Source organism: Acanthopagrus latus, chromosome 1, assembly GCF_904848185.1.
Source record: "Acanthopagrus latus isolate v.2019 chromosome 1, fAcaLat1.1, whole genome shotgun sequence".
NCBI lineage: Eukaryota > Metazoa > Chordata > Actinopteri > Spariformes > Sparidae > Acanthopagrus > Acanthopagrus latus.
In genome coordinates this window covers 14,966,189-14,993,921 of record NC_051039.1, presented here as the reverse complement: position 1 = coordinate 14,993,921, position 27,733 = coordinate 14,966,189, and the positions used below count along the sequence as shown (strand labels likewise).

General features: G+C 41.7%; 3 protein-coding genes and 1 long non-coding RNA gene across 9 annotated transcripts; 3 read left to right on the top strand and 1 right to left on the bottom strand.

The window, feature by feature from the left end:
* Positions 1 to 243: 243 nt before the first annotated feature.
* LOC119012970 (immune-associated nucleotide-binding protein 9-like) lies at positions 244 to 4,091 on the top strand. The gene is made up of 2 exons (XM_037087279.1): positions 244 to 1,915; positions 1,995 to 4,091. The coding sequence occupies exons 1-2, from the start codon at positions 1,873 to 1,875 to the stop codon at positions 3,608 to 3,610; spliced, it is 1,659 nt and encodes a 552-aa protein (XP_036943174.1). The 5' UTR covers positions 244 to 1,872; the 3' UTR covers positions 3,611 to 4,091.
* A 2,841-nt stretch (positions 4,092 to 6,932) lies between these two features.
* On the top strand, positions 6,933 to 8,517 carry LOC119013105 (D(1) dopamine receptor-like). The gene has a single exon (XM_037087514.1). It carries the CDS (start codon positions 7,010 to 7,012, stop codon positions 8,348 to 8,350), a length of 1,341 nt encoding a protein of 446 aa, XP_036943409.1. The 5' UTR covers positions 6,933 to 7,009; the 3' UTR covers positions 8,351 to 8,517.
* Positions 8,518 to 12,863: 4,346 nt separating this feature from the next.
* Positions 12,864 to 15,596, bottom strand: LOC119013457. Of its 2 annotated transcripts, XR_005072762.1 has the most exons (4): positions 15,457 to 15,596; positions 14,447 to 14,506; positions 13,972 to 14,221; positions 12,864 to 13,606 (listed from the first exon to the last, which is right to left on the bottom strand). It is a non-coding gene; the product is annotated as an uncharacterized LOC119013457 (long non-coding RNA). The 2 variants fall into 2 exon arrangements; XR_005072756.1 differs by having other exon boundaries at positions 13,972 to 14,506.
* Positions 15,597 to 16,558: 962 nt separating this feature from the next.
* LOC119013207 (intelectin-like) lies at positions 16,559 to 26,747 on the top strand. Of its 5 annotated transcripts, none has more exons than XM_037087745.1 (9): positions 16,560 to 16,697; positions 23,024 to 23,151; positions 24,037 to 24,111; positions 24,250 to 24,408; positions 25,040 to 25,287; positions 25,522 to 25,680; positions 25,898 to 26,015; positions 26,145 to 26,248; positions 26,367 to 26,746. In XM_037087745.1, exons 2-9 carry the CDS (start codon positions 23,121 to 23,123, stop codon positions 26,508 to 26,510), a joined length of 1,038 nt encoding a protein of 345 aa, XP_036943640.1. In that variant the 5' UTR covers positions 16,560 to 16,697; positions 23,024 to 23,120; the 3' UTR covers positions 26,511 to 26,746. The 5 variants fall into 5 exon arrangements, with proteins under 5 accessions (XP_036943809.1, XP_036943640.1, XP_036943557.1 ...); XM_037087662.1 differs by lacking the exon at positions 16,560 to 16,697 and adding an exon at positions 17,332 to 17,402; XM_037087914.1 differs by lacking the exon at positions 23,024 to 23,151 and having other exon boundaries at positions 16,559 to 16,697.
* Positions 26,748 to 27,733: the final 986 nt, after the last annotated feature.

The following is a 27,733-nucleotide window of genomic DNA, read 5'->3' as shown; positions in this document are numbered from 1 at the left end:
AATATCCTTCTTTAGGCGGAATACAAATAGACTAAATTAATACAGTCCGAAACAAAGACAATATTAAAAATAATGGTTAAATAATCTTTAAAAGAATGAAAAGAAGAATATATTTATTTCTATCTATTAATCTATTATTTATTTAAATCCACTCATTCATTGCTGCTGAGTCTCAGATGGAAGTCTCAACAACACATCATGATAAAAAGAGTCAATAACTTGTCTGACAGGTGACTTCAGACACACTGACCTCTGCCTCTGTCTGGAAATGAATACACATACTTTGGCAGATGTGTCAGCTCACAGTTTAAGTGTTAAACAATAGGAAAGTAACATGAAAGAATACATGTATTTGAAAACGTCAGCATGAGTTATTGGATGCTTTTACAGTCATGTTAGTGGTGTGGCCGCAGGGTCCTACAAACTGATCATCTCTTGATTTTTTCTCCTTTTGTGAGGTTGTTTTAGTTTTTTAGTGAAAATGTCACAACAACTTTTACACCGATTGCAATGAAATTTGGTACAGGCAGTCGACTGTATAAAATGTGGATGGACCCAAGGGTACCTTAAACCTGCATTGTTCATTATATCCAGCAGGGGGGGAAATCATTTTCTCTCAAAAAGAAGTGTGATTGCATGTCAGCTTATGAGACTTCTCACCTGAGTTTATGGTCTCAGTTGCTAGTTTCAAGTTTCCACTTCCAAGTTATGGTCAATAGGTCTAGCTCGACAATAAAGCAGGGTATGCTTTAATATAAATCCACCCTCTTTTTCAAATGTGGTCACTTCTGGCTCAAAAAACAAAAACAAAAACAAAAAAAAACAAGTTGGCATCATCAAAACGGCCTCACAGAGCTGTTAACATGACTTTAGACTCTCAGGCCAGAAACATGGACCGTGCAATTACGAACGCAGATGCTTCAAATGATGCAAGATTGATTTTGCACGTCGTTGCTTTCCGGAATGCGTCACCCGAATAATTGTGACACAACGCAATCGGGACACAACGCGATCGTGAGCTGCAGTCTGGAACAAAAGATGGCTGACCCGATCTGTTTGATTCAACCTCCATCCCAAACAACCATGGCTGACCAGTCAGATGAAGCTCCAGCTCAACATCTTTGCATTCATCGGAATATTTAAGGCACCTCGTCACGTCCTCTCTCTTCTCCTTGCCTTGTTCTTTTCCTCTCCCTTCTCTGCAGTAGGTAAAGCAATACACGTTCCTCCACAGAAACGATGTCCGTAAACTGCTGTTGTCACGGTAACTATCTGATTAGCTCTATATTGCCCCTTTGCCTCACAAGTGTAACCTCTACCTGTGTGTAAGAGCGCTTGTTGAGTATGCTATTTGAAGAAGCGTGTTTGTGCCAGCTGGCTCGAGCGCTGTCATTTCAGTTTGAATACTTACATGGACCATGTTTCTGCCTTAACACTTGTTCTATCATCAGACAGACCTTTATGAAAGACCTCCACACTGGCAGCGGGAGAGCGCTCAGCTGATCTGATCCATGGTGGTTCCTAAATCACAACTAATCAACTCTGCAGATAAAGAGACCAAACAATCAAAGGACTTGACTCTTTGATCACACAAACTGTGTGTGTCCACAGTATTTCAGCTTTTCTGGATCGTTGCCTCAGCTGGACCATGATCTCTTGCTGGAGTTTTTACACTCTGAGATAACATCTTCCGTGCTGAGTGTTTCAGAGACGGACTATTGGGCCACACAGAAACACGCTGATGGCGATGGTTAGAGTTCAGAGGGGTTTACCGTGTCGTAGGGTCGGACACGCCCACAGCGTTGGGATCTATATAGCAGTGTCCTCTGTGCTTATGTCCTCACTTTATGGAGGCAAGTGACCAGAAACAGCATGTCGTCCATTAGCAAGCAGCTGTCCGTCATCGGCTGCTCAGGTATGTTGGGATTTATGTTTGTTTCTTGCTTGCTTTCTTTTGTTTATATATATTATATAATTTTTCTCCCTTTTATCAGGCAGGAAGCAGCTTTCCTCCTCCACCGAGAACAGACTGGTCCTGCTGGGGAAAACTGGCAGCGGGAAAAGCTCCACCGCCAACTCCATCTTGGGCCGTAAGGTCTTCGACATCCGGGTTAGCAGCTCCTCCGTCACCCAGCGCTGTCGCAGGGCCTGCGGAGAGTTTCGCGGGCGACGCCTGACGCTCCTGGACACTCCGGGGCTGCTGGACACTCACCAGACTCCACAGGAGGTGCAGAGGGAGTTGAGGAGGAGCGTGAGCCTCCTCTACCCTGGGCCCCATGTGTTCCTTCTTATTGTGCAGATTGGGAGGTTCACTCAGGAAGAGAGGGAGGTTCTGCGGCAGATCAAACAGTCAATGGGTTCCCACGCTTTGAATTTCTCTGTGGTGGTTTTCACCCATGGAGATCTGCTGGAAGAAGGACAATCTGCAAAGCACTGCCTGATAGAGGGGTGCAAGGATCTGGCCGAGCTGGTGGCCGCATGCGGGGACAGGTACTGCGTCTTCAACAACCAAAGCTCCAAGAACAAGGAGCAGGTGTCCGAGCTGTTCGCCATAGTGGACACCATGATGCAGGGGAACGGAGGGAGCTGCTACAGCTGCAAGATGATGCAGAAAGCTGAGGATGATCTGGCCCAGGAGCTGATGTTGGAGAGGAAGCTGCTCGAGGAGAAGGAGGAGCTGTTTAAAATCAAGCTGGAGACCGCGATCAAAGAGTCGCACGAGAAGGAGTTGGAGATGGTTCAGCAGAAGAGCAAGAGGGAGATGGAGGAGCTTGAGAAAAAACACAAGCTGGAGAGGGAGAAGGAGGTGGAACTGGCGAGAGATCGGGAGCAGGCCTTCATACGAGGGATGGAGGAGAACGAAAGGAGGGAGAGGGAGAGGAAGATACAGGAGATTGTGAGAGTGATGGGGATACGCAGAGAGGAGGAGTTGAAGAGGGAAGCTCTTCAAGAAAAGCTTGACCAAGCCACTAAAATGCTGGAGGAGCAGATTGAGCGGGAGCAGCAAGCAAGGAGAGAGATGGAGGAGAAAATCCAAAAGGATTGTGAGGAAAATGAGAAGAAGGAAAGAGAAAGGGAAAATCAGCAACTACAGCAAGAGCAGGCCATCCGGCAGAGGGAGGAGATGAAGAGGGACGCCCTGCAGAAGGAGCTGGTCAAACTCACCCACAGCTTGGAGGAGCTGAGCACGAGGGAGGAGGACAGGAAAAGGCAAATGGATGACCTGCTCAGACGCGAGAGGGAGGAGAACCAGAAAGAAAGGGACATACAGTTGGAGAAACAGAGGGCGGAGAAAATGAGAATTGCGGCCCTCCAGCAGGAGCTGAGGCTCGTCAAAATGAAAATCGAGCAGCAAAAAACGAGCGAGGAGAACCTGAAGAGGCAGCTGAAGGAGAGCCTGCGAGGGGAGAAGGAGAGGTGTGATAGAGAAATGTCCGAGCTGAAGAAGCAGTGCGACGAGAGGTGTCCGGAGCTGTGTGAGGAGAGAAAGAAGACGCCTGCGGAGGGGTGCAGCACAGTGGCAGGTCTGACTGGATACGCACAGGAAATGGGACTGTTGGGACTGAACGCAGCTTTAGAGATGGTTGGAGCTCCCTGCTGTATACAGTAACAGCATGGAGACTACCTCAGTGTATTAACTACATGTCAGGGAAAACGTGCTTTTTATAACTGTATATTTTTCATGCATGTGTGCTATATTATTATTAATTATTCAGGAATGTGGAGGTGCAATATGTTGTGATTTTTTTTTATTTGGTATTATTTGTTTCAACCATTAACTCACCGTAAGGAAAAGAAAGGGCATCCATGCCCATGTGAGAGCTCACTCATCTCATTTCAACAAATGGTTTTAATTCCAGTGTGTCCTAAATCAGCAAATGCACAAAAATAGTACAAAAATCTCAAAAATGATGGAGTTAATCTGATTATCAACTCCCCGCCCTCTGCTTGGGACTGTCTGTCTCTGTCTCCATCATCTAAATCTGTGTTCAAAACAAACGCCCTGTTGCCATTAATAAAGACCAAACATTGCTTGAGTGCTGTTTCAGTGTTCCTCACCGACGCTCCGGCTTCAGCTGGGCCATCTGGTTCCGTCCCCGGCCAGAGAGTCTGCTTTTATCCACAGCAAAATGCCCTGCGTGTCTTTGAGCGTGTGTTTATTTGTGTGTGTGTGTGTGTGTGAGAGAGAGAGAGAGAGAGAGAGACAGAAGGGGAGGGGGTGGGTGGTTATTAAATTTAGAGTGCACTGTCATGGCAGTATTTTGCCTGAACAATACCGCCTCAAGGAAGCAGGTAGCAGAAGGACGATATGAAAGTGTAACGATGTCTATGAAATTAAAGGAAGAGTTTTAGAGTCAACACCACTCTCGTGTCTGTGCCCTAAATATATAAAGCCACATCCAGCGGCCGGTTAGCTTAGCTTAGCTTGGCATGAGACAGATTCAACGACACATATGTTAATTTGAAACTCTGACAGATCCAAATCAGATGTTTTCCTCCTGTTTCCTGTCTTGGTAACGTGCAGCGTGGTGGCTGATGCCAGATGTGGCTTTACATTTACCGTACACTATAAATATGTCTCCCTGTGTGATGGTGCCCCCCCGAATACATCTGGCTCCCTTCTGATTATTTCGCCCCCGCCCCTCAAGCATCCTGAGTCCTCCACTGACTATATGCTACAGTCGGAAATGCAGCTGAAACTCACTTTACTTTTTCTTTTTTTTTTTTTATCCAGATCATAATTCTCTGCAGATTCATCACTACAACCCTATTCACATTGTTTTGGGATTATCATTAGGATGTTGTTAATTATGCCAAAAATATAGATTATAGCCGCTTTAAGGTTGTCATGGGATTATCACCTCTGGTCCTTCACATGTCATGACAGACGGGATGGCAATTTCAACAGGGAAGAAGATCCCTTGTTGAAACCCTTTGGAAAGTACAGAGTTTAAACATATTAACCCCTTTTGGATATCTAACACCTGTATCAAATTGTGTAAAGAACAGCGTGCACATTCAAAGAAGAAAACTTCCTGGGAGAAAGAAAAAAAAAAAATCATCGTGTCCATCTCGTCCGAGTAGCTCAGTATTTACAAGTCAAGAAACATCTATCTGCCTCTGCCTTAACGCTTGTTCTATCATCAGACAGATCTTTATGAAAGACCTCCACACTGACAGCGGGAGAGTGCTCAGCTGATCTGATCCATGGTGGTTCCTAAATCACAACTAATCAGCCAACTCTGCAGATAAAGAGACCCAACATGCAAAGTCAGCGGAGCGTTAGTGCCAGGTGACATACATTCAGATCGATGAAGCTGGAGAAAACCTATAATGTAAAACCAGGACTGAAAGAACCAGCTGGGGTTTGAGGTAAAGCAGAATGAACTCAGACTTTGTGACACTTTCTATTCGTGGCCACTGAAGTTTATTTCCTAGAGAGCTTTGTGTGGCATTGTTGACATTTTTCTATGTCCTCCAATCTACAAATATTCAGCCGGATGTTTCTTATGAACATGTGTTGACTTTATACTTAATTCCCTCCCAGACTGTTTTAAGATCCTTCTTCCTTCTTGACCCAGATAGTCTGGCTCTGTCGAGGTGCTTGACAGCAGCCATGTGACCTTGTTAACAGAGAATGTGACGGTATAAATAGATAGATAGATAGATAGATAGATAGATAGATAGATAGATAGATAGATAGATAGATAGATAGATAGATAGATACTTTATTGATCCTGGAGGAAATTCAAGAAATAACTTAGTTTAAGGAATATATGGAATTAGCAGCAACGGAGCACGAACAATTTGGTCGCTTCCACCCAAATCTGACTGGAGAAAATGAATTGTGGCCGCATATAAAGACATATTCCGCTGAATAAATGAAATATGTTTATTACTCCATCTGTTGTGTTGTAGGCAATCACTCCCCCTGCCCCACGTCTGTGAGTGTGTAGTGTGTATGTCTGGTCATGCCTGTCCTGCTTTATTGCTTGTTTTTCTGTGAAAAGGTGAAAAATAGAGCAGAGAAGTTTCCTCCTTAACTTGAAATCAAGGAACCGCTGGTGCTGTTTTTAATCTCTCCCTCCTTGAACGGTTTGGTTGGAGCGACTTTGGAGCGAAGTTGTTTTTCTAAATGACATAAGGTTTGAAAGACAGAATTCGAAAGTTGTTTATGAGGCATCATTAATTTGTGTCATTGTTCATACTAATTAGTAAAAGTCCAGTGAAATGATCACATCAAATTACTGTCGTGACAAAAGAAGAAAAAGAATCTGTTGTTCACAATCAGATCAAGGTGCCACGGGATGGACGACATCATCTTCAAAGCCTAAATAAGTATTTTTAGCTCCATTTTTTTCTGTTCAAAACACATAATTCATGAACAGACTGGATTTTTTTTTTCTGGTTCTGATGCTTATCGCCTGTTTGATTTCACTCTTCTTTTAAATCTTATTTAATTGTAGAATGATTTCTTTAAAGTTTTAAGGTGTTGTATTTGTCATCAAACAACACCTCCTTGCATAAGGAATTTAAAATGTGTAATGCTACAATAAATTTAATAATAAATTTGCGTTTTGGTGACAAGTACTTTGATGCACCTGGTTGTATTTAGGGATCCATCTCCTGTTAAAAGCATTTACTCAAGTCATGTGGAAATGGGACAACAATGTTCAGAAAAGCAGGGGGGGGGGGATATCAAACAGCTGCTGCATGAAAAGCAAATGAACATCTTTTATAAATGGACTGACATGTTCTTCTTTCTCAGAAGGCAAACTTCTCTCAGCCCTGCGCGTCTCTGTGTTGCTGTGAGCGGTGAGGAGCAGCTGGTGGTGCATGTGGTCCCCAGCAAATCTGCTCTGCGCTCAGAGCAGCAGCACGCATCAGTCTGGCCGGAGCAGGACGCGCGCTCTCCGCTGTCTTCCCCCTCTTGTTTTCTGCTCATGGCACACATGGATGTCCTCCTCGTCCGTGTAGTTTGACATATGGCTGGGCGCAGGACCAGGCGATGAATAACACAGAGGAGTCACCGGCGCACCGAGCTCTGACCGGCTGCGTCCTGGCGCTGCTCATCATCTGGACGCTTTTAGGCAACTTCACGGTGTGCGCAGCCGTTTTTCGCTTCCGGCACCTGCGCGCCAAAGTGACCAACATCTTCATCGTGTCACTGGCTCTGTCGGACCTCCTGGTCGCCGTGCTGGTGATGCCGTGGAAAGCCGTGGCCGAGGTGGCGGGCTTCTGGCCGTTTGGGGGCTTCTGTAAGACCTGGCTGGCCTGCGACATCATGTGCTCCACGGCCTCCATCCTCAACCTGTGCGTCATCAGTGTGGACCGATACTGGGCCATCTCCAACCCCTTCCGCTACGAGAGGAGTATGAACAAGAAGGTGGCCTACGTTATGATCGGCGTGACCTGGACCGTCTCCGTGGTCATCTCATTCGTCCCCGTGCAGCTGAACTGGCACCGGCCGGAGATCGGTGATCCGGCCGCCGAGGGCTCGGCGCCTCACGGTGAGAGCGTCGACGGGAGCTGTGACTCCAGCCTGAGCCGCACTTACGCCATCTCCTCCTCCCTCATCAGCTTCTACATCCCCGTGGCCATCATGATCGTCACATACACCCGCATCTACCGGATAGCCCAGATGCAGATCCGGATGATATCCTCCTTGGAGCGTGCGGCGGAGCACGCGCAGAGCTGCCGCTCGGAAGTACCTGAGTCATTTCCTCACCTGTGCACGGAAATCAGTGCCAACTCCTATCAGTCTCGCATCCGTCTCCACCCTGACCCCCAGCACTCCACTGAGTCACACAGGGAGCTCAAAGTCTCCATCAGAAAAGAGACCAAAGTCCTGAAAACTCTGAGCATCATCATCGGGGTTTTTGTCTGCTGCTGGCTGCCGTTCTTCCTCCTGAACTGCGCTCTGCCCTTCTGCCCCGGACCGGACGCCCCGGGGGCGCAGCGGGGTCCCTACTGCGTCAGTGAGAAAACCTTCGACGTGTTCGTGTGGATCGGCTGGAGCAACTCGTCCCTCAACCCGATCATCTACGCGTTCAACGCGGACTTCAGAGACGCCTTCCTGCGCCTGCTGCGCTGCCGCGGACGGAGCTGCTGCGCGGCGGTGAGCGCGGCGGTGGAGACCGTGATGGCGAGCAGAGAGGCCGCGCGCCTGAAGCAGGAGAGCCCGCTGAACGTGAAGCTGAGCGTCTCCAGCGCCGTGAGAACCGGCGGGAGTGAGGACAGCGGGAACAGCGGGGTGACTGTGTTCTATCACAGAGGGACGGCCTCGGAGCAGGTGACCGACACCGAGGAAAGTAACGACAAAGTCAGACTGACGCAGATACCGAAGTGACCCCCCGTTTATCAAATGCCACGTTCCGGGTCAGGGAGCAGCAGGAGGGTGATGACACCCAGCCACAGGTGTAGTACAAGCCTGCTGGATGAAGGAGGGAATTTACTCATAATGTGAGTCGAACAGGCATGTGCACAACAAGACGCCTTGACAGGTGAGGTGTAGTGAGTCTCAGAACCTGGAAATCAGTCGGCGTGTTTGGACTTCCGGTTACCTGGTCTAAAAATCAATGCGATTTTTGAATGGGGTTTCCCTTAAATGTCTGAAATAAGATCGGGGTGTCAGATAGTTACACGTTTTTTTCTAAGACATTGAGTACATAATTAACTGTTCCACAATTTATTTATAAAACACTTAGGGAGTTGCTAACAAGTCTAGTTGGTCTCTACAGGTCAACCTAAATTGCAAACTTTTTTTTTTTTTTAACTTTACCACTTGTGATCAATTTAAAGTAAACATGTATTATAATTGTGTAGAAAGACAGTGGGCGGTGCTGGACGAAACACAAATATGCAAACACGCCTCAAAAGTCATAAAGTGGTGTTCATCTCTGAAGATTATCTTGCTGGAACAAAACGTGTAAGTATCATAAGAACTAAATCATGGAGCTTATTTTATGATAATCCAAAATCCAATTCAAAAGTCTCACAGGCCTTTTGACAAAGCAACCAGGGCAATGCCAATATACCTCTTCTACAAAAATACGTCACCCCCGCAGGACTATATGTAGCCTACAAACAAAATTCACATTATCACATTACCCCAAATAACACCTATTATACATATTTGTTTTTAATTCAAACACACAATGCCATTTTCTTCGTTCGTAGAGAAATATAGCCTGTGTTCTTTTCATGAGCATAGTAAAAATGTTGGGATAATTGTGGGTGGAGCTTGTCCTTGGGCTACTGCTTCATTTTTGTCCTCATGGGTGTTTAAATTCAGTGTGAGGTCATATCAGGACAAATAGACAGATCCAGATGTGAGTCAGTAAAGTGAGGCCCAAAAGCAAGATAGAGGAGCTTTTGACTGGGTTTAATATTACTTTTCTGTGGCTCAGATAAATCAAGTTAACAAGAAACTCAAGGATGAAAGCATTTTTTCCCTCTGTGTGATTCTTTTTTTTTTTTTTTTTTTGTAATACAGCCATTTATGACAAACTAAAATGATAAGGTAGGCAAGACAGGCACCTTTAGGATGGCCAGAGTCTTGAATGAAGATGAGGCCCATTTGTAGTTTTCTTGGCCTCGGTGTTAGATTAGATTAGATATTGTAGCAAAACACATTAAATAAAATTGCAGAAGCACTATGTCTCATTTCAAGAGAAGTCTCGCTTGAAATTTGACAGCAAACAAATAAAACATCTCTCCCGTTTTGCTTGAAACACACTGACATTTAGGTTTACCAGTGAGGACGGATGTTTTTGCCGCGAGGCTTCCATCCAAGGCGCCACAGACAGAGCGCTATCGGAGGTCAGGATTTCTCTGAATCTCTAGAAATGGGATTATATAACTGACTAACATTAGCACCCGTCAGCTGTGCATCTCGGCGGATGCGCTGCACTCTGTTTCCCCCCTCTTTCTGCTGAAAGAAACAAACATAAATAATTTGTAAAGGTTGTTCCTGTGAAAGGTTCCCTGACCAGTGAGAACATAGAAGCTTTTGCGATGACAACCCTCAAAAAACACAAGATGTGATTATGTACTATGCAGTGAAGATGATGCAGGAACAGAGACTACAAAGTCAGTTCGAGGATCCACACTCTTATATCCTGCTCGGTGACGAACTTCCCACGGATTAACATCTGAGTCATTTTTGTTTAATGAGACTTCCATGTTGGTGTTAATATGAAACGTGTGTTACAACCTCAAGGAGCCTGAAGCCTTAATGGAGCCGCCAAGAATTATGATTCCATCCAGAGTGGCATGTATTTTGTTGGTGGTTGTGATTACGTCACTGTAACAAGATTTAAAGAAAGGTGTTTTGGGGAAATAAAATGTTTTGCTTTCCTGCTGAGAGTCTGATGAGGAGACTGATACCATTCTTACACGTGTCCAGTTGATAGCATCTAATGGCGAGGTTGTAGATTGCAACCAACTGAACACCCCTCATCTCATCTCCCCCACACTGGCCTCTTAAAAAGCAAAAAAAAAAAAAAACAACAACAACAAAAAAACCAAACAAAAACAAAACAAACAAAAAAACACAACAGGCCCTCTCTATAGCCAGTGGTTGGTTTGTCTACTCTGAACTACTGTAGGAACACAGTAGGAAGGAACGGTAGCGGGCATGCTTCCTCTGTAAATATAGAAGGATCAGTCTGAGGTAACAAAAACGTCTTATTTCACAGTGATTATACACAATAAAGTTTTAAGATGTAACGTTGTGTTTCTTTAATCAGTGACAAAATCAGACATAAAAACAACAACATGCTGTTTTACAGGGAGTTATGTGACAGGCTGTTGCTTGGCCAGTGTTGACTGCTGGGTCTGAAAAGTGAAGCATATACAGAAGTGCCTTAAACCTGCGTTCAACACTGGTTTCAAAAAGAAGTCTGATTGTATGTAAACCTATGAGAAAATGACCCTCCTTTGAACTTAGTTTATTACCTTCAGGATGAGTTTATGGTCTCCATCGCCAGTATCAAGACTTCTTCAAAACAGCATGATGTTCTTTTTGGATGTTTTTTGTCCATTTTGAGTAAAACAATGACAATAATGCATTGTTTGCCTTAGAGCTTATATAAGTAGGGAAGTCTCTACCATGCTGTGTCCTCAGCCTCTCAGTCACCTCTAAATACTTTAGAGTGGTATTTATCTTCTCATCTAACTCTCTGCAAGAAAGAGAATAATCATATTTCCCAACAATGATTCCTTTAAAGTACGCCACATGCAGTAATAAATGTTCCTAATCTCCAGTTTCACTGAAAATGTCAGCAGCTAACACATGTACTATCTCTATTAGGCACCAGTGATAACATGTTTGTGACTGTATTTATTCTGATTATGCAGGAGTGAGAAAACACAGAGATGGAATGGTGGACTGTGTAATTGTTTCCAGAGGGGAAGTGTGTGCAGCCTTATGGTTTTCATTGTGTAATGGGCTTGTAACCTACATAAGACCTCCATCAGCTGTAGGCGTCTCCAACTGTATGTAAGAAAGGCACTGTACCAAAGATGATTAATAAAACAAAGGTCAAATACATTTTTACGATGTGTCTCCCCTTTTACAGTGGTTGCATGTAGGCTAGCGAGTGAGAAAAGTCATTACAGGCCTGACTGCGGAGTCCTTTCCTTACTTTTCTGATTGCATCTATTAATATTGACTGACTGTCCTTGTTTCACTCTCTCTCCATTTCATTCCCATGTCAACCTAAAGGAGCTCACTGCATTAACATGTCTCTCAGGGTAGGTGTACTCGCCTGGGGTAACTTTTAATGGGCCACACCTGGACACCTCAAATGTGTGAGACAAAGAAACCCTGAAGGCTGTGGATCAGTAAAGATAAAGCGTGAGAGAGACGGAGGGGGAGTTTTAGAAGGAGCTCTTAATTGATTTGTGGAGTCATCTGCCAAAGTGCTGTAACTACGGCTCTGAAGCCTCACCAAATGCGAACCAAATGCCAAAAATGGTACATGTTTGCGGCTGATGAATACCTCTGGCGACTACAGGAGTTATATTGTGTTGGGAGCAAAAGATCACAGAATCAGAGTCTGTCGTGGTTAGATGGGCAAACAAAGGGTTGCTGTTATTTTTTTTTTTGCCCTCCAGCTCCAATTAGCAGTCAACATTACAGCACATTAGCACCACATTAGAAATGGAGACCAGCTCCATGTATCACTGCTGCAGTCGGGTTGATAAAAATGAGTCAAACTAAATCCACTTTTTAATCCCCAGAGTTTAAAGGTATCTCTGAGCTCTCCCCCTGGTGGTAAATGGCTCGGGATCACAGCTGGTCTGAAGTGACTGCAGGTGCTTATTCTGGCTCCAGCCCAGACTCTCCATCCGGCTCGAAACAGCTGAGTATGAATGCTGTGGACAGTAACATCAAGTTCATGTGGGAAGATGTCAGAGGAGACAGTCTGCCCTTCTTGGACTGTGCAGTGCACACTGAAGAAGACAGAAGCCTCCACATTGAAATGTACAGAAAACCTACACACACCGATCAGTACTTGCTGTTTGACTCTCATCACCCACTGGAGCACAAACTGGTGGTCATCAGAACCCTTAACCGTTGGGCTGAGACTGTTTTGGCATAAACCTACAAACACTACAGCATTGTAAGACGAGGACTGAGGTTGTCTACCCACCATCCCATTTACAACACTGTCACACTTCCCCCACCCTTACTCCTGATAGACAACAGTCTATTCCCATGACCAGCATATAACCTAAAAAAGTCAACCTAATGATCAGGTTGCTTTTAAGGGTTTCCACAAGTCACAGTCATGAGGCCAGTCACCAGGGAGTACACAGACTGACATTCAAGTGTGTCTCATGTTTGATTTGTCAACAGTTCTCAACCTTTCTGGTTTGAGACTCCAAAAAATAAAATGAAACAACGGCTAACTGTGATCCGAAGTTAATGTTCATGTGACACACTGAATCAAAATCACTGACGAACTGTCATCCTACACTGGTGGAATGAGACACACATCTCTATTTTAGTTGGTTTTCTATTTTCTCTTAATATTTTTATTGAAAATCCAACATCTTAATCAATAGTCTCCATGTAGACTCAGATACGGCCACGGCGACTCCCTCTGGGTCAAATCGCCTCCGTCTATTGCTTTTTCACTCTGCGCTATCTTCTCCTCCTGTGAACCCCAATTACAAAAATGTTGTTAGATTGTGAATGTGGGTGAAACTAAAATGTGCCTTTTGGCAGTGAATGTACCTTTTTTTTCTTGAAATCAATATGTGAAAGCACAGGATAAATAACTATATAATGTAAGGTCAACCTCACAAAGAGTTACAGTTAATAAGACGTATTATATGTATTTTGAATAATGCAAAAAGTATGTTTGCCACAAATGTTTTAGGAATTTTGAATAATATAAAAGTTTGTGTTGACTGCAGGATGTCGACTTTGTCTCTCTTCCGTATGCACTTGGCAGCTGACTCAATAAGATGAGCTATTTTTTTGTTCATGTGGCTGCGACTGTAGTTATGGATGGAGTCAACGATACCAATACATGACAGCAGACAGAAGAATCATTTTCAGTCGCTGGTTCTGTGGCAGTTCATGTTGGATATACTGCCCCAAGCAGAAAAAAAATATTTACTAAATCTCATGAATCAGCTCAGTGAAGAAATCTTTTACAGACATTTTTATCTTCTCTGATGACTGTATTTCTTGAGAACATCTGAATCTTATTGATACGTCTATATCGAAACATTGAAAACTGTGATTCTATTGTATGTGCTAATTTTGTGTTTCATTGCAGCACTGTCGTGTTGATTTGAGTTTGTAATCAGTTTGGGTTTGCTGTCTTCCTGTCTTGGTCTCTGTTCCACCCTTGAGATTCCCCTCAGTGGATATGGGAGGTTACTGGGAACCATTTTGTATTTGCTCCACAGTGTTGGTACTGTACATGCCGAGCTTTCATTGCAAGAACTCACCACAGGGGCGGCTGGAGCTCACTAGCCGACAGGTAGAGCAAGTCGGCTGGTGATCGGAGGGTTGCTGGCTCTAATACCAGCTCCCCTAGGCTGAGCTGAACCTCATGTTGAAGTGTCCTTGAGTAAGATACTGAACCCCACCTTGGTCCTGATGTGCAGTTGGCACTTTGCATGGCGGCCCCTGCCATCAGTGAAGGACAACTTGTCCAGGGTGTACCCTGCCCTCTCCCAGAGACAGCTGGGATTGGCTCTAAATCCACAGCATTGGTCCATGAAAAATTGATAACCACACATAATGGTGCTACATTATTTACTTTTATCACCCAACAACTCCCCCACTGTGCATTACATATAATTTCACTGAAACTGGTTGAAATGCAGATAATAGTATACCAGGGAAAAAGCAGTAAATGACAATTTTTGGAGGCGTTTTCTCAACATGCAATGACGACATGAATAAAAATACAAACAATACCTTTGCTGTGTGTAGTGAACTGATGGAGCCATTCATATCATAGCCTTCATCCAGTTTCAACTGTTTAGGAGTGAAGACTTGCTGTAAGATTATACCATGGCGTACAATAATACTATCAATCAAACAAACTTTATTTATATAGCACCTTCCAAACAAATCAAAGGTAATTCAAAGGTAATTCAAGTGCTCTGATGAAGCGAATAAAAAAAAAAGACATGTTCAGAAAATGGTAATGCAAGCAAGCTGACCCTGAGACCAAGAGAGAGATTTACTGAAACTGTAGCGGAATCACAATGTCTAAAAGACTGAAAACATCCAGTGCCCAGGGAAGGAAAAGAAGGAAAAAAGAGGAAGAAAAACATGAAAAACATAAAGGTACAGTAACATCAATATGGTGAAGTGAATTGAATTAATAGTTTAGTCCATCGTAGTTACTGTTGTAGCATTGTTTAATTATCATTAAATAGCTCGAGTCAATGTATGTTGATGTTACTCCACCTTAAACTTGTCAGGGACATTTGGAAGAGTTAACTTTAGGCCTGTTCAGGTGTTAGCATTTCCATATCATTCATAGGCTATATGTAAGGGATAATGCCCAACGAGGTGTCCATAAACAGGAGTTAATGATGCCTCCGTTTAGTCCATTAACTCCTGTTTATGGACACCTTGAAGGGCATTATCCCGGTTATACCATGGTCACTTGCCAAAGAAAATAAATTAAGACCATTAATTATGGTAGTCTATATCAGTCTTATGCATAGCACACACAAAGCATCTGTTTTTTTTTAAATTAAATGTAACATCCAGTGGTCACATACACTTCTCTCTATTCTTTAATATGTCTGTGCAATTTCTTATGTCTGAATTTGTTATAATTTTCCCATTCTTAATGATGGTTGTTATAAAATTCGAACTATATACAACAGCCCAAAGATTATAAAACATTGTGGGATAAAAGACAGATGTTACATGACAACAGTAAAATGATAAGACTTTTGATTCATGATCACCTGAATATACTGGCTTTGTTTTAGGGCATAAAGGTATCTCATGTTGCACTGACCCACCCAACTAATTGTTCACAACTCTGTCTGAATAATTCATGTAATTAATAAATTAATATTTTTTGCGAAATGTATCTCTGAGTGCCTGGTTCAGTGGATGTGTTTACATTCAAACTGTTGCTAGGTGAACATGTTCCTTTGATCTGAACTTTAGGGAACCTTTGATGCTTTCATCATGGAATGTTCTAGAACTGATTTCTCATAGAGCAGGTCTTAGAAGTGATCTAGAGAGGCCAGAAATCAAGCCAGAAATGTCATCTTCTAAAGTCAGTTGAGCTTGCCCCTACATCCTCCCAGCAAATATAAGTACTTGGAAGATTTTGGAGAGAGTAGCTTTGGAGAGGTGATGAAATGTTTGGACAAGAAGACCAATGAGATTGTGGCTGTAAAGTATCCTAGATGCTTCTACAAAGATACCATGAAGGAGGATAGGAAAATGTGTTGATTTTGAGGTTCACAGTTGCGAACATTATGATGGTGAATCACCAACTACTAGTCAAGCTGACAGACTTCGGTCTGTCGTTTTCCAGTTTAGGGGCTAAATTTTTAGGTAAGGTAGAGCTTATAAATATATCTAACAATAATGATAATAACAGTCTTCAACCAGTACAAGCACAGGTGAGTTGGCCCTTCTTTTTCTGTCTCAGGAGCTGGAAAGTAGAGAAAATTTAATAATATTAAGAATTGTTTAGTTATTTTCAGGCACTCAGAGCTCAGAGAGGGAATCTGTATACTTATCAGAGTAAACTGATCTGAAATTTAACAACTTAGTACTGAACATTAAGATTTAGTGGACATTCTCTTCATTATGCTCAGACTTCAGACAAATGTCATCTTCTGAAGTCAGTTGATAGATTTATTTTGAAAAGTAACCGGATGTTGTTTGTTATTTCGGCGCTTGACTTCCTGGCTGCACCGTGCTAAATTCAGCTGAATTGCTTCGTCGTGCTCCGGCATCTCCTCTCCCTGTTGAGTCCCACTGCTAGATGCACGTTCAAGTTTGTGGGGGCGTGGCTTTGGACGGAGCACTGACGGGAGAGGGGGGTGGAACTCAGAGGAGGTGCCACTTTCAAATCTTGCTAGCTCGCTTGCTAGCTCTCTAGGATTGTAGACCCTAGCTTTAACTACAGTAGAGCTTATAAATATATTTAACAGTCAACAACAGTCTTCAACCAGTACAAGTACAGGTGAGTTGCCCGTTCTTTTTCTGTTTCAGGAGCTGGAAAGTAGAGATCAATTAGTAATATTAAGAATTGTTTAGTAATTTTCAGGCACTCAGAGCTCAGAGAGGGAATCTGTATACTTATCAGAGTAAACTGATCTGAAATTTAACAACTTAGTATTGAACATTAAGATTTTGTGGACATTCTCTTCATTTTGCTCAGACTTCAGACAATCAGATGATCACTGAAATGTGGAATATGAAGTAAATACATGATTGTGTATGTAAAGACCCTAAGCAGTGGTTTAACTATACTATAAAGTACCCTAGATACTTCAGCAAAGATACCATGAAGGAGGTATGAAAGTTTCTTGATTTTGAGGTTCACAGTTGGGAAAAATATTGAGTGCCTTGTGCATAAAAGCAATTCATTTTGACATTTGACATTAACAAGGAAATAATACCTCCAGCCAGCTCAAGGTACCACAATGGACCATCTCGGACACTTATTGCTGGATGTATCTCAGAGTGCCTGGTTCATTGGATGGTGTTTACATTCAAACTGTTGCTAGGTGAACATGTTCCTTTAATCTGAACTTTACAGAACCTTTGATGCTTTCATCATGAAATGTTCTAGAACTGATGTCTCATAGTGCAGGCTACTTAACTACAGTAGAGCTTATAAATATATCTAACAGTCAATAACAGTCTTCAGCCAGTTCAAGTACAGGTGAGTCGCCCCTTCCTTTTCCGTTTCAGGAGTTGGAAAGTAGAGAAAATTTGATGATATTAAGAATTGTTTAGTTATTTTCAGGCACTCAGAGCTCAGAGATAGAATCTGTATACTTAATCTCAAGTAAATTGATCTTAATTAGTACTGAACATTAACATTTATTGTAAATTCTCTTAATTTCGCTCAAATCTTCGTGTAAAAGCATAATTATGACGGAAGAGGCACTTTTAAGATTTACCGTATTTTCGTTTTTGGGTCAAAGTCCTTTTCAATGGGAGTGCTTGGGGCAAATTAGCAATAGCATCAAATTCGCTATTTTTAAAACACCAAGAAGGCTCGACACATAAGCTTGATATGTGTTTAGGAAGATCTTCTGTTTATGTTTTGGGTATTATATTTAGTTTTTTAGACTAATGCTAATTGCTATGTGGAATATTGTTCAGCAGCTAGCTAAATTCGGATATGTATGTGCATGTAATGTGTAAAGTCACTGATGAAGGCAGGGCATTGATGAGGAGGAGGGACAAATTGCTATTGTCATGCAGTGTATTTTTGGGTTTATTGCCAATGAAATTGATTTTGATATTTTATTATTTTGAGCATTGTTTGTTGATTAGCTCATGCAGTTGTAGAGAGAGGAGCAGGGAACTCAGACGTGGCTGTTACTTGCCATCAGTTCAGTAAGACCAATCAACCACATCCAAAATTCATTGCTAAGCAGTGTTTGCTCCAATATTTTTTGAGCTTTAAAACTCAGTAGTGCCAGAAATTCCCATGGCTCCATGTGAGTCCTGATGTCCTGATCGCCTCTTGCCAAGAATGCTGATTCAGCATTCATATCATCTGGGTTTAAAAATTGGAAAAAATGCCCTTGAGCAATTTACTGTGCATGAGAGATCTGATAGTCATGAGACAGCCATACCAACACACATCTGTAAAGATCGATCAGTGCAGGTTCAGCCATCTAGTGTGAATGTGAAACTGCAAGAGGAAGCATGGGGATGTCTTCTCAAAATCAGTGGTGCTGTGCAGATTTTGGCCAGGCAGGGCTTACTTTTTAGGGGCCCTGAATGTTGCTAGGGAAATTTTTAACTGGTTCTGAAGTACAAATCAGAGGATAAATGTAAATATTTATTTAACAGAACTGTCCAGCTTAACTGAAAACAGTATAAAATAACAGAGAACCATAGAAAGTTATTACTTTCTTACTGATATATGTATAGTTTATGTGTAGTATATCAACAAGCCTGTGCAGTATAAATTATGCATGTTACATCTGTCTCTCTATGGACTGTTTGAACTGACATGTGTAAGGTTGTATATGTATGTATGAGAATACTGTGTATTCTTTATCTATTATTCATCTATGTGTTACTTTTATGTATTATTGATCTATTTTATGTATTCATCTATCAATTGTATTTGTTTATTACACTAAGCAATTTTTTTGGCCATAAAATACTGACATTTATTGGACTTATTGAACATTCTTATTTTTTTTCCATACCATATCTGCCTGTGGTGTTGCCTGGTGGACAACAAACTGGTGAAGGGTCTATCTGGTTGTTCCTCACGTTTTTAATGTTTTTTAATGACCACTAGAAGCGTGCTGTTTCACGTCAAACAGTCCACCATGGGCTACAGAAAAGAATGAGAAGAGCCGGATTCTGCATTGTTATTCTCGTGTGTTGTGTGCTGTCAGCTCGTTGATCACAGAGCAGGAGAGGGCTGGAAATAAGATTGCCGTACATTTTCATATAAAACACTCTGTCATTCATTGATCCCATTGACATTTTAAAGACCATTTTGATTCTCACTGAAATACGGGACAAAGTGCGTCCCTTTTCAGCCCAATACGGGAAGTGTAACTTGGTTTCTAAATACGGGACATTTCCGTTTTTCAAGGGATGGTTGGCAACCCTAGATGCAAGCAAGAAACATTTGAAAATGGTGGATCAAATTGAGAGAAGAAAGAGTTTTATTTGGAGGTTTATGTTTTGCATGAACAACAAGATGAAGTAGGTGGAATGGCAGAAAGTCACAGAAGCATTGAATGCTGTTAGTTCAGAGCCATGGACATTGGAGGAGGAGGTCAGATTTCATGCGACGTTTGTAATTTGCAGCTATGTATGTTAACTATCTAACTTATCTACTGCACAGTCAAGGTGTAAATGCAGACTGTACTCATTACCATTGCACACAAAAGCCCAATCTTAGCCTTAGCCTTGTCTTTTAGCAGGTGTAATATAAACTTACTCTTGATCTTTTTTTTATGGGGAATTTTCCAAATTTCATTCTGCTACTCCTACAGCATATGTTCAACTAGAGAAACCGTTCGGCTATTAAAACGTTCAGCTTTTTAAATTCTTTTGGCCTTGTCCCTTTCAGCTTTCTGACCTTTTAACTTTTTTAAATATTTGGCTTTTAAACATTTTTTTACAGTGGAAGTGAATGGGGAAAATCTTCAAAACCACCTGTCTTTCCAAAAAAACAGCATTTTTGTCAATGGGTTCCATGTAGACTTAGCAACTTCCAGGTCATGTGACTAACTGAGTCAAAATATATGCCGAACTGTCTTCCTATACTGGTTGAAGGAGACACACCTCCTTATTTTGGATTTTGTTTTCATGTAATTTTTTATTGATAATTTTTAATGAAAATTCAACATTTTAATCAATGGTCTCCATGTATACTCAGCAGTTCTTTCAGTCCTGTGACCCATTGACTCAAAATCGATCACACATGTCTTTATAATGTATTTTAGTGTTTTTTTTTCTATTAATATTTTAAAGGAAAATACTACATTTTAATCCGCAGAGCCTGGGAGGTGACATGGATGTGTTTAATTAGGCGGCAGCGAATTACTATGTTGCTTGCACAGGATACGACTAAACAGCAAAAGAGACTGCCTACGGGCTTTTTCTGCTTTATTGACATGTACTGTCTGTCCACATTGTTCCCTTTTGCCGTTTTCTTTTCCTTTTCTGCCACGTTTTTCTTACATTTTTGGGGGTCTAGCTCCCCATTACAGCTGCGGCTGCTTGATTGTCTCAGCAAAGAGTGAGATGGTTTGTTTTGCGTATGAAATTGAACTTTGACCCCAGACAAGGTCAGAGTTTATATATACAGAAACATTTTTGTTTTTTAAATTTTATATTCAGTATTGTAATTTTTCAAATCAACATCAATGCACATGTTATTGATTCATAAGTAATAGCAACATTTTTAATTAAATACAATTTTTAGAAGCTCCATGAGGACCAGTGTTATTTTTAGAACATGCTCTGCGGGCGACTTGTGGTCCCTGGGGGCAACATGGTGAATTTGGAGATTGGTGAAAATCCAACCTAATTAAAGCAAAACAGACAACAAATCCCCCCTCCTGGTTCCCTGTGGTTGTGCAACATGGCTTCTGTTAATGGCCTGGCTGCTGTCCAAAGCAATAAACAACGATAGAATCCTAATTTGACCAAAAAACCCTGATCTCAATGCTATGAAGAAAACAGCCAGTTGTATTAATGGGAAGAGGAGCAACTTCTTGTTCTGATCTACTAGAAATAATGCAGGTTTTTCTGTCAAACTCCCACTTCACCTTCTTTGATAAAATAATGCCACTTCATGTTTCAGTTGCAGAATGGCAGACACGCTTTCTTTGTGCCGTAAAATGTTTTGGGGGAACTTGATGACAGATCGAATAGCAAAGTGAAAATTAGGTTTGCAGGGAACAAATCTATACAAAGAAATGTACTAGGGGTTGGGGGGGGGGTGTCTGTTTTGAGTACCAATAGAGGCCATTTCCTGCAACTTCAGCCTTCAGTCTTCTCTAAATACACCACTTACAGAGACATCTTATTCATCAAAGAAAATGTCCAACAGAATTCCACCAATAAGAGTGCTTGATTTTACTGAGTATATCCGAACAATGAGAGGCAAGTCTTGCGGTAAAACATCGTGCGATGAGACTTCATGGGGAACAATGGGAAAGTGATGCGCGAGCCTGCAAACCGTCAAATTTCGATAGACCTGAGCAAAATCATTGGGAGTTAAGCAAAATCATCCTGGAAAATAGGAAATAAACACCCTTAATTTGAAAATGAGTATAGTGGCGCTGAACTAGCAGTATAGTCCCCAGACTGTGGAGCAGTCTGGGGACTATCAGAACCCTGATTAATGTATTTACATATGTATACACAAAGCATTCAAATATTCTGTTAAGAGACAAATGCATTTGTGTATTTTATAAATCAAATTTGATAATCCCAGTAAACAGAAAGCGAACAGTTGCTCCTCATCACAGTCAAATGTAGGTAAAACTTGCGTCCAAGAGCACATAGCTCTTACATATTTGACCAAATCCTGTAGATCCTTTGTGTTTCCCGATGCTCAGAGCAAGTCTGAGAAATACTGTGTACGTGTGTGTGTTTTATTTATGAGTGTGTGTATTCCAAGTCAATGAATCTGACTGTTTCCGGCAGAAAAATGAATTGGGTCAGATAAGATTAGCTAACCGGACAATACTGAGAGAGGAGAAAGGAGAGGCAGGAGGGAGAGAAAGTGTGTGATGGAGTGTGTGAGTGAACTATGAATAAAAAAAGACTGCAAGAATATGGGGTTGTTTAGGGTCAGTAGCAAAGTAGGTTACAGGTGGCTGCTATCTGTGAGCGTGCAAAATTTGATGTGGATCCTTATACAAATTCAGATCTAGCAGATTTAAATGTGTCCGATTGGATTTTGGACTTGATTTAATTAAAAGGGGACTGATGGGCCTTGGTGGAAGTATGTGCTCTACTGAGTGCCATTCTAGTTAACATTGTCTCACTCAATTTAAGTGAACATGCGAAAACATCATTAAGTCATGAGTTTACATCCAAATTGTATTTAGCCTCATTGCTACATAATAGGCAAGATAAGGTTAAGAAGAAACTGAAAAAAAGTGCAAGAACAAGTTGTTCTGAAGGGTTTAAGTTAAGGAACTTATAGAAAAACAGAAAACAGGCTGGAAATGGCATGAAGAGGTCACAATTATCTAATAGAAGAAACAAAACCTCAGCAATAAGAGGTAAATATATCCACCAGATGTGATCAGAGCAGCTTGGAGTGCAAATCAGCTGGCTGCTGCTTCACATTCCTGATGCTGCATGAAGCAGTTGAATTATTAGTGCGAGGCATCAGGAAGCCCGCCACCCCGCTCTCACGGGGTCCTAACCATCTAAGAATAGATTACACAGAGAGACACACACACAAAGTGTTGTCATGGGTTGTGTTATACTGGTCAGAAAATTACCCGGATAATTCAAGAAGACTCAGATTCTGCATTCATCAAGTTATTTAAGAGGGTTTGAGTTCAAGGAAATAACACAAAAATGCTTTATTTATCAAAGGCATCATTCAAATGCATCAGTGTAGCTTTATATCAATGAAACTGTTTTTCAGCAACCAGTGCAGACATTTTGGATAAACTGCAAGTGGTGGGAAGTAATTAAGCACATTTACTTGAGCGCTGCAATTTCAAGGTATCTGTACTTTATTTACTTGACTACTTTCATTTTATTCTTTTTCACTTCTATTTCACTATGATGCTGCCACCACCATGCTTCATGGTGGGAATGGTGTGTTAGTGGTGATGTGCGAGGTCAGGTGTCCACCAAACGTCTTTATGTCGTCGTTGTCTGATGGCCAAAGAACCTCCTTCCAGTTGACTGCGGAGTCTCCCACATGCCTTTGGGTGAACTCTCATTGAGATTCAGTGAGTTTCCTTCAACAGTGGCTTTCTCTTTGCCACTCTCCTACAAAGTTTTGACTGGTAAAGAACATGTATGTTGCATGCAAAATTTCTCCCATCTCAGCTGATGAAGCTTTTAAGTCCTTCACAGTAGTCACATCCAGGTGTCTTTATGCTACAATCATTAATGATTTGAGACACATTAACTGTACTCAATTTCACTAATTGTGAGATTGGTAGCACCAATTGGCTGGACCTCTGTTGAATTAGGTCAGTCACGTTAAAGGCGGTGAATACTTATTTTACATTATAGATTTTTTGGTCGTTTATTTTGTAAATTCTTAAAATTATAATGGCAACGAAAGGGAAATACAGTGTTGTATAATGGAAATCAGGTAATGGAATTTATTCACAAAAACAAAAGTACTTTAATGAATTGCAAAAGATTCTCAGGACCTGTGACAGAACTGAAGCCCTTTAGTACAATATATTGAAACATTACAAATATCAGGTGTTGTATTGTCCTTATTTGAGTTATCCACATTTGTGGGACACATAGAAGGAATTATAATATTATAATTGTTATCAGTATCTCTTGTCATGTTACTCAGGAAGTTCAGACAGGATGTTTACTGAGATGTGGGTTGGAACAAGATAACAGAGGACCTTTGCAATCTATATCATAAAACATTAATTTGCACTTTGAGCCTTGAGATATCACCTCATGAAGAGCAAATTAGTAGTTATTGTTAAGAGTGGACCGTAGCACATCTTACAGCGATCGGCACAGGTAAGATGGATTTGTCAGGTTTGGATCACTTTGTGTTCATGGTATAACATACTCTGTAATGACATGTGCAAAAATGTTGATTTAATGTTTAAATATATTTGATATGTTTTTTCTCACAGACATGTTGTTCCATATCCTTTTGTTCTTGGGGTCAGTGGGGTATGCTGCCTTTACAGTTGACCCTTTACAAATAGGTAATATACGACACATACATACATACATGCACAACACTTTATCACTGTATGTCACTGTTATACATATAACAGGATATATTACATGTAACTTTTTTATTTCATCAAATTTGCCTATTTTATTTGTGTTTGTTTTTGCAGAAAATGAAGAGCTCCCCCACACTGAAGCCATCGGTGATCTTGAGACATTTCAGAACCGCACCAGGACGAACTTTGAACATTTGGAGAGACTGAGAAACAGATCCACATATGTAGCTAGGAGCTGCAAGGAAATCAGGGACAGATATGGTGACGAAGAAGGTAAGGAAATGTTTGTTTATGCAGTAGTCTGGCAATAAACAAATGTTTTTTCTGATTTTGTTTATTTTTTGGGCAAAACTGGTGAGGACCCACGTTCAGAAACAAATGGGAGGAAGACAGGAGAAGGAACAGAAAGTGAGCTTTAATTAACGAACGCTGAATTCCCCAAAAACATAATAATGAAAAAACTCACAAAGGGAAAATATACAAAGTAGCAAACAAAAGCCAAAACAAAGTACCAACTTAGAGGAGCGAAGTACAAATCAACAAAACATGAAGAAGAACTTTTTTTTTTTTAAATACACAGGGAGACACTGAAAGAGGCGAGCAAACAGGCCATACACACACATAGGGGCTGATTACCAAACAAGACACAGGTGAACACAGAAAAGGGCGGGACATCACACAATAGGAGAAACATGAAAAGGAATACAGGACATACGAGGGCAAAACTTCAAAATAAAACAGGAACAGAATAACAAACTGAAACCTGACAGCAATGGAAAATCAAAAGTCCTTAATTCAGTGTGCTGCAGTCCCCAACATTTTGCATAAAACTCAACAGCTGATGGCAAATAAATCAAAACAAAGCTGTATTTTCATTCATTACCTCAAGCTATATTATTTCCAGATGGGTTGTACTACCTGACCACTGCTAACGGCATGGGCTATCAGACCTTTTGTGATATGACCACGGCGGGAGGCGGCTGGACACTGGTGGCGAGCGTCCATGAGAACAGCGTTTATGGAAGGTGCACTGTGGGGGATCGCTGGTCGAGCCAGCAGGGCAACAATGCTGACCTGCCAGATGGAGACGGGAACTGGTCCAACAGAAACGTGTTTGGAACAGCAGAGGGTGCCACCTCGGATGATTTTAAGGTGCACTGGTACAGACGTGCTGCACGCAAAAGTAGATGCTAAAGAGTGAAGTACTCATGAACATATTAAATACTTTATGGTGGTAATATTATGGTGTGGACAAATTATCTTATCATTTCATAAGTCATAAAAATCAAAAGTTTCAAGGTAGACTTCAAGCGGTGCCTGTTTGGGTCCACTGAAATGTGATCTATGCCACGATTAGAGTCATGATAGTATTGTACATTTTCACAGAATCCAGGTTATTACGATATAGCAGCGGAAGACATGTCTGTGTGGCACGTTCCCAACAACTTCCCACTGGAGCACTGGAGCCTGGCAGCCATCCTCCGCTACCACACTAACAACCGCTTCCTCCGCCTGTATGGAGGGAACCTCTTTCAGCTCTTTAAGGTAACTTAAAGCAACATTATGTAGATATTGGCACCCCCCTGCAGTGCATTGTCGGTGACAATCAAACAAAATAATAACATTGAAAAATGATGGTTGTTGGCAATGTATTATTGACCTCCACAGATGTATGATCTAACTGACCCTATTGTAGTTGACAATCCTGACAATAATACAAAAATCATAAACGACTCAAGACAGAAGTGACACATTCTTTCAGCAATATCCCGTGAGATACAACACCGGCTCATGCAGCAACAGAGGGCCAGCTATTCCCATTGTGTATGACCATGGAGACAGAGTGACAACCACAATGTTATATGGACCAAACTCAAGAAGTAAGAGCAACTTTCGAGGTTAAAGGTTATCTATGAATTATGAAGCGGTTAAGAAAATAACCATCTAATCCAAATGCTGATGTTGGCACTTGTAATACTGAGCATTTGTTGTTTCTGCTTATATAAAAGATGAGTTTGAACCAGGATTCATCACATTCAGAGCGATAAACTATGAACGTGCAGCCATGGCTATCTGCTCCGGGGTCAAGCCGACCGGATGCAACACCGAACATGTGAGTCTGCATCCTTCTTCAAACGTCTACTCTCAGTCAGTCAGCACAAACAACTAATATACACAGTGTAAAATAATACTATTAATAATACTATTATTTACTGTGTGTGTGTCTCCAGTACTGTGTTGGAGGAGGTGGATATTTCGACCCTCGTCAGTGTGGGGACTTCCCATCATTTGACTGGGACAGACTGGGACACAGTCAAGGCTGGAGTGCTTCCAAAGAGATGACTGAGGCTGCTGTCTTACTGTTCTACCGCTAAGAGGATTATTTGCGCATGTCACTTATGACTCCACATCATATCAGTCTGGTGTCAGACATGTTTCCTTATGTCCCTCCCTACTGCCTGCTGAGCTATGAAGACAAACCAACAATACAGGCGACGGGCAGAACAGGAGGGACGTCACACTTGTCAACTATCATTATTTGTTTGTAATTATGCTGCACTCCAGCAGATGGCGTTATTGTACTGTATTCAAATAAAATTTCAAACATTGGGCTTTTGTTTTTTTTTTCTTCTTCTTTTCATCATGACCGACATACTGGAGATGACAGGATATGAGAGATAGAGGGAGATGTAACAAAGGTCCTTGACTGAACATGAACTGGAGATTTATCACGGTCTGCATCTGAACCTCCAACCTACAGGGGGGAGCGCTTGTTGGACGGTACTTGAGAGTAGAATGTCTTTGTCTCCTGCTCAAAGCCAGAAGCCCTTGCATCCTCTCTCTCCAAGGAAATGCTCTTTCAGAACACTAAATTGAAAAGTGTGTCATGTCTGGCTGTCCACTGTGATCCTGTGATGTCCTGTGTGCCACCATCTCTCACATAAACTGCCAACAGAGCTCTTACCTTTGATAGGCAGACTTTCACTTTAAAGTTAGTGGTCACCAGACTGAGAGGAACACAGGCCTGTGTGTACACTGTTCAGTTTTCAAGCAGCTAGCTAGCTTTCAGTATCAGCTAGTCTCATCCACGTTTGGCATGATGGACTTCCACTCAGACCAGTGAGATTTGTATTGTCACTGTACATTGTACAATCTATTAATCTATTAAGCTATTTTATTTAATGATAGCCTGTCTACCTAATGCAAAAACAGACATCCTAGCTGTTCCCCATTACTGTTGGCACTGCAAACACAACGTTAGCAACATGGCTAGTGCTAGCAGACTGGCTACTGTGCAAAGCAAAAAAGCTACCGAAAGAATCCCAGTTTCACTGAGTAAGCGTGATATCAGTGCTATGAAAAGTCAGAGTAAAACACTTAGATCTATTAGTAAGTCGGCAGGTTTTGTTACTTACTGATCTAGTAGAGAGAATGTTTTTTTTTTTTTTTTTAATGGTCTCAAGTCCAAGTGGTAAAATGATTCACATATCAGCAGGGTAACAGAATTTGACATAACACCGTGGCTCTCTCCATCAGGTGAATTCCAGTCTGATCACTCTAGTTGTACCTCAGTTTCAATCACTCTCCCCCTTTTGTT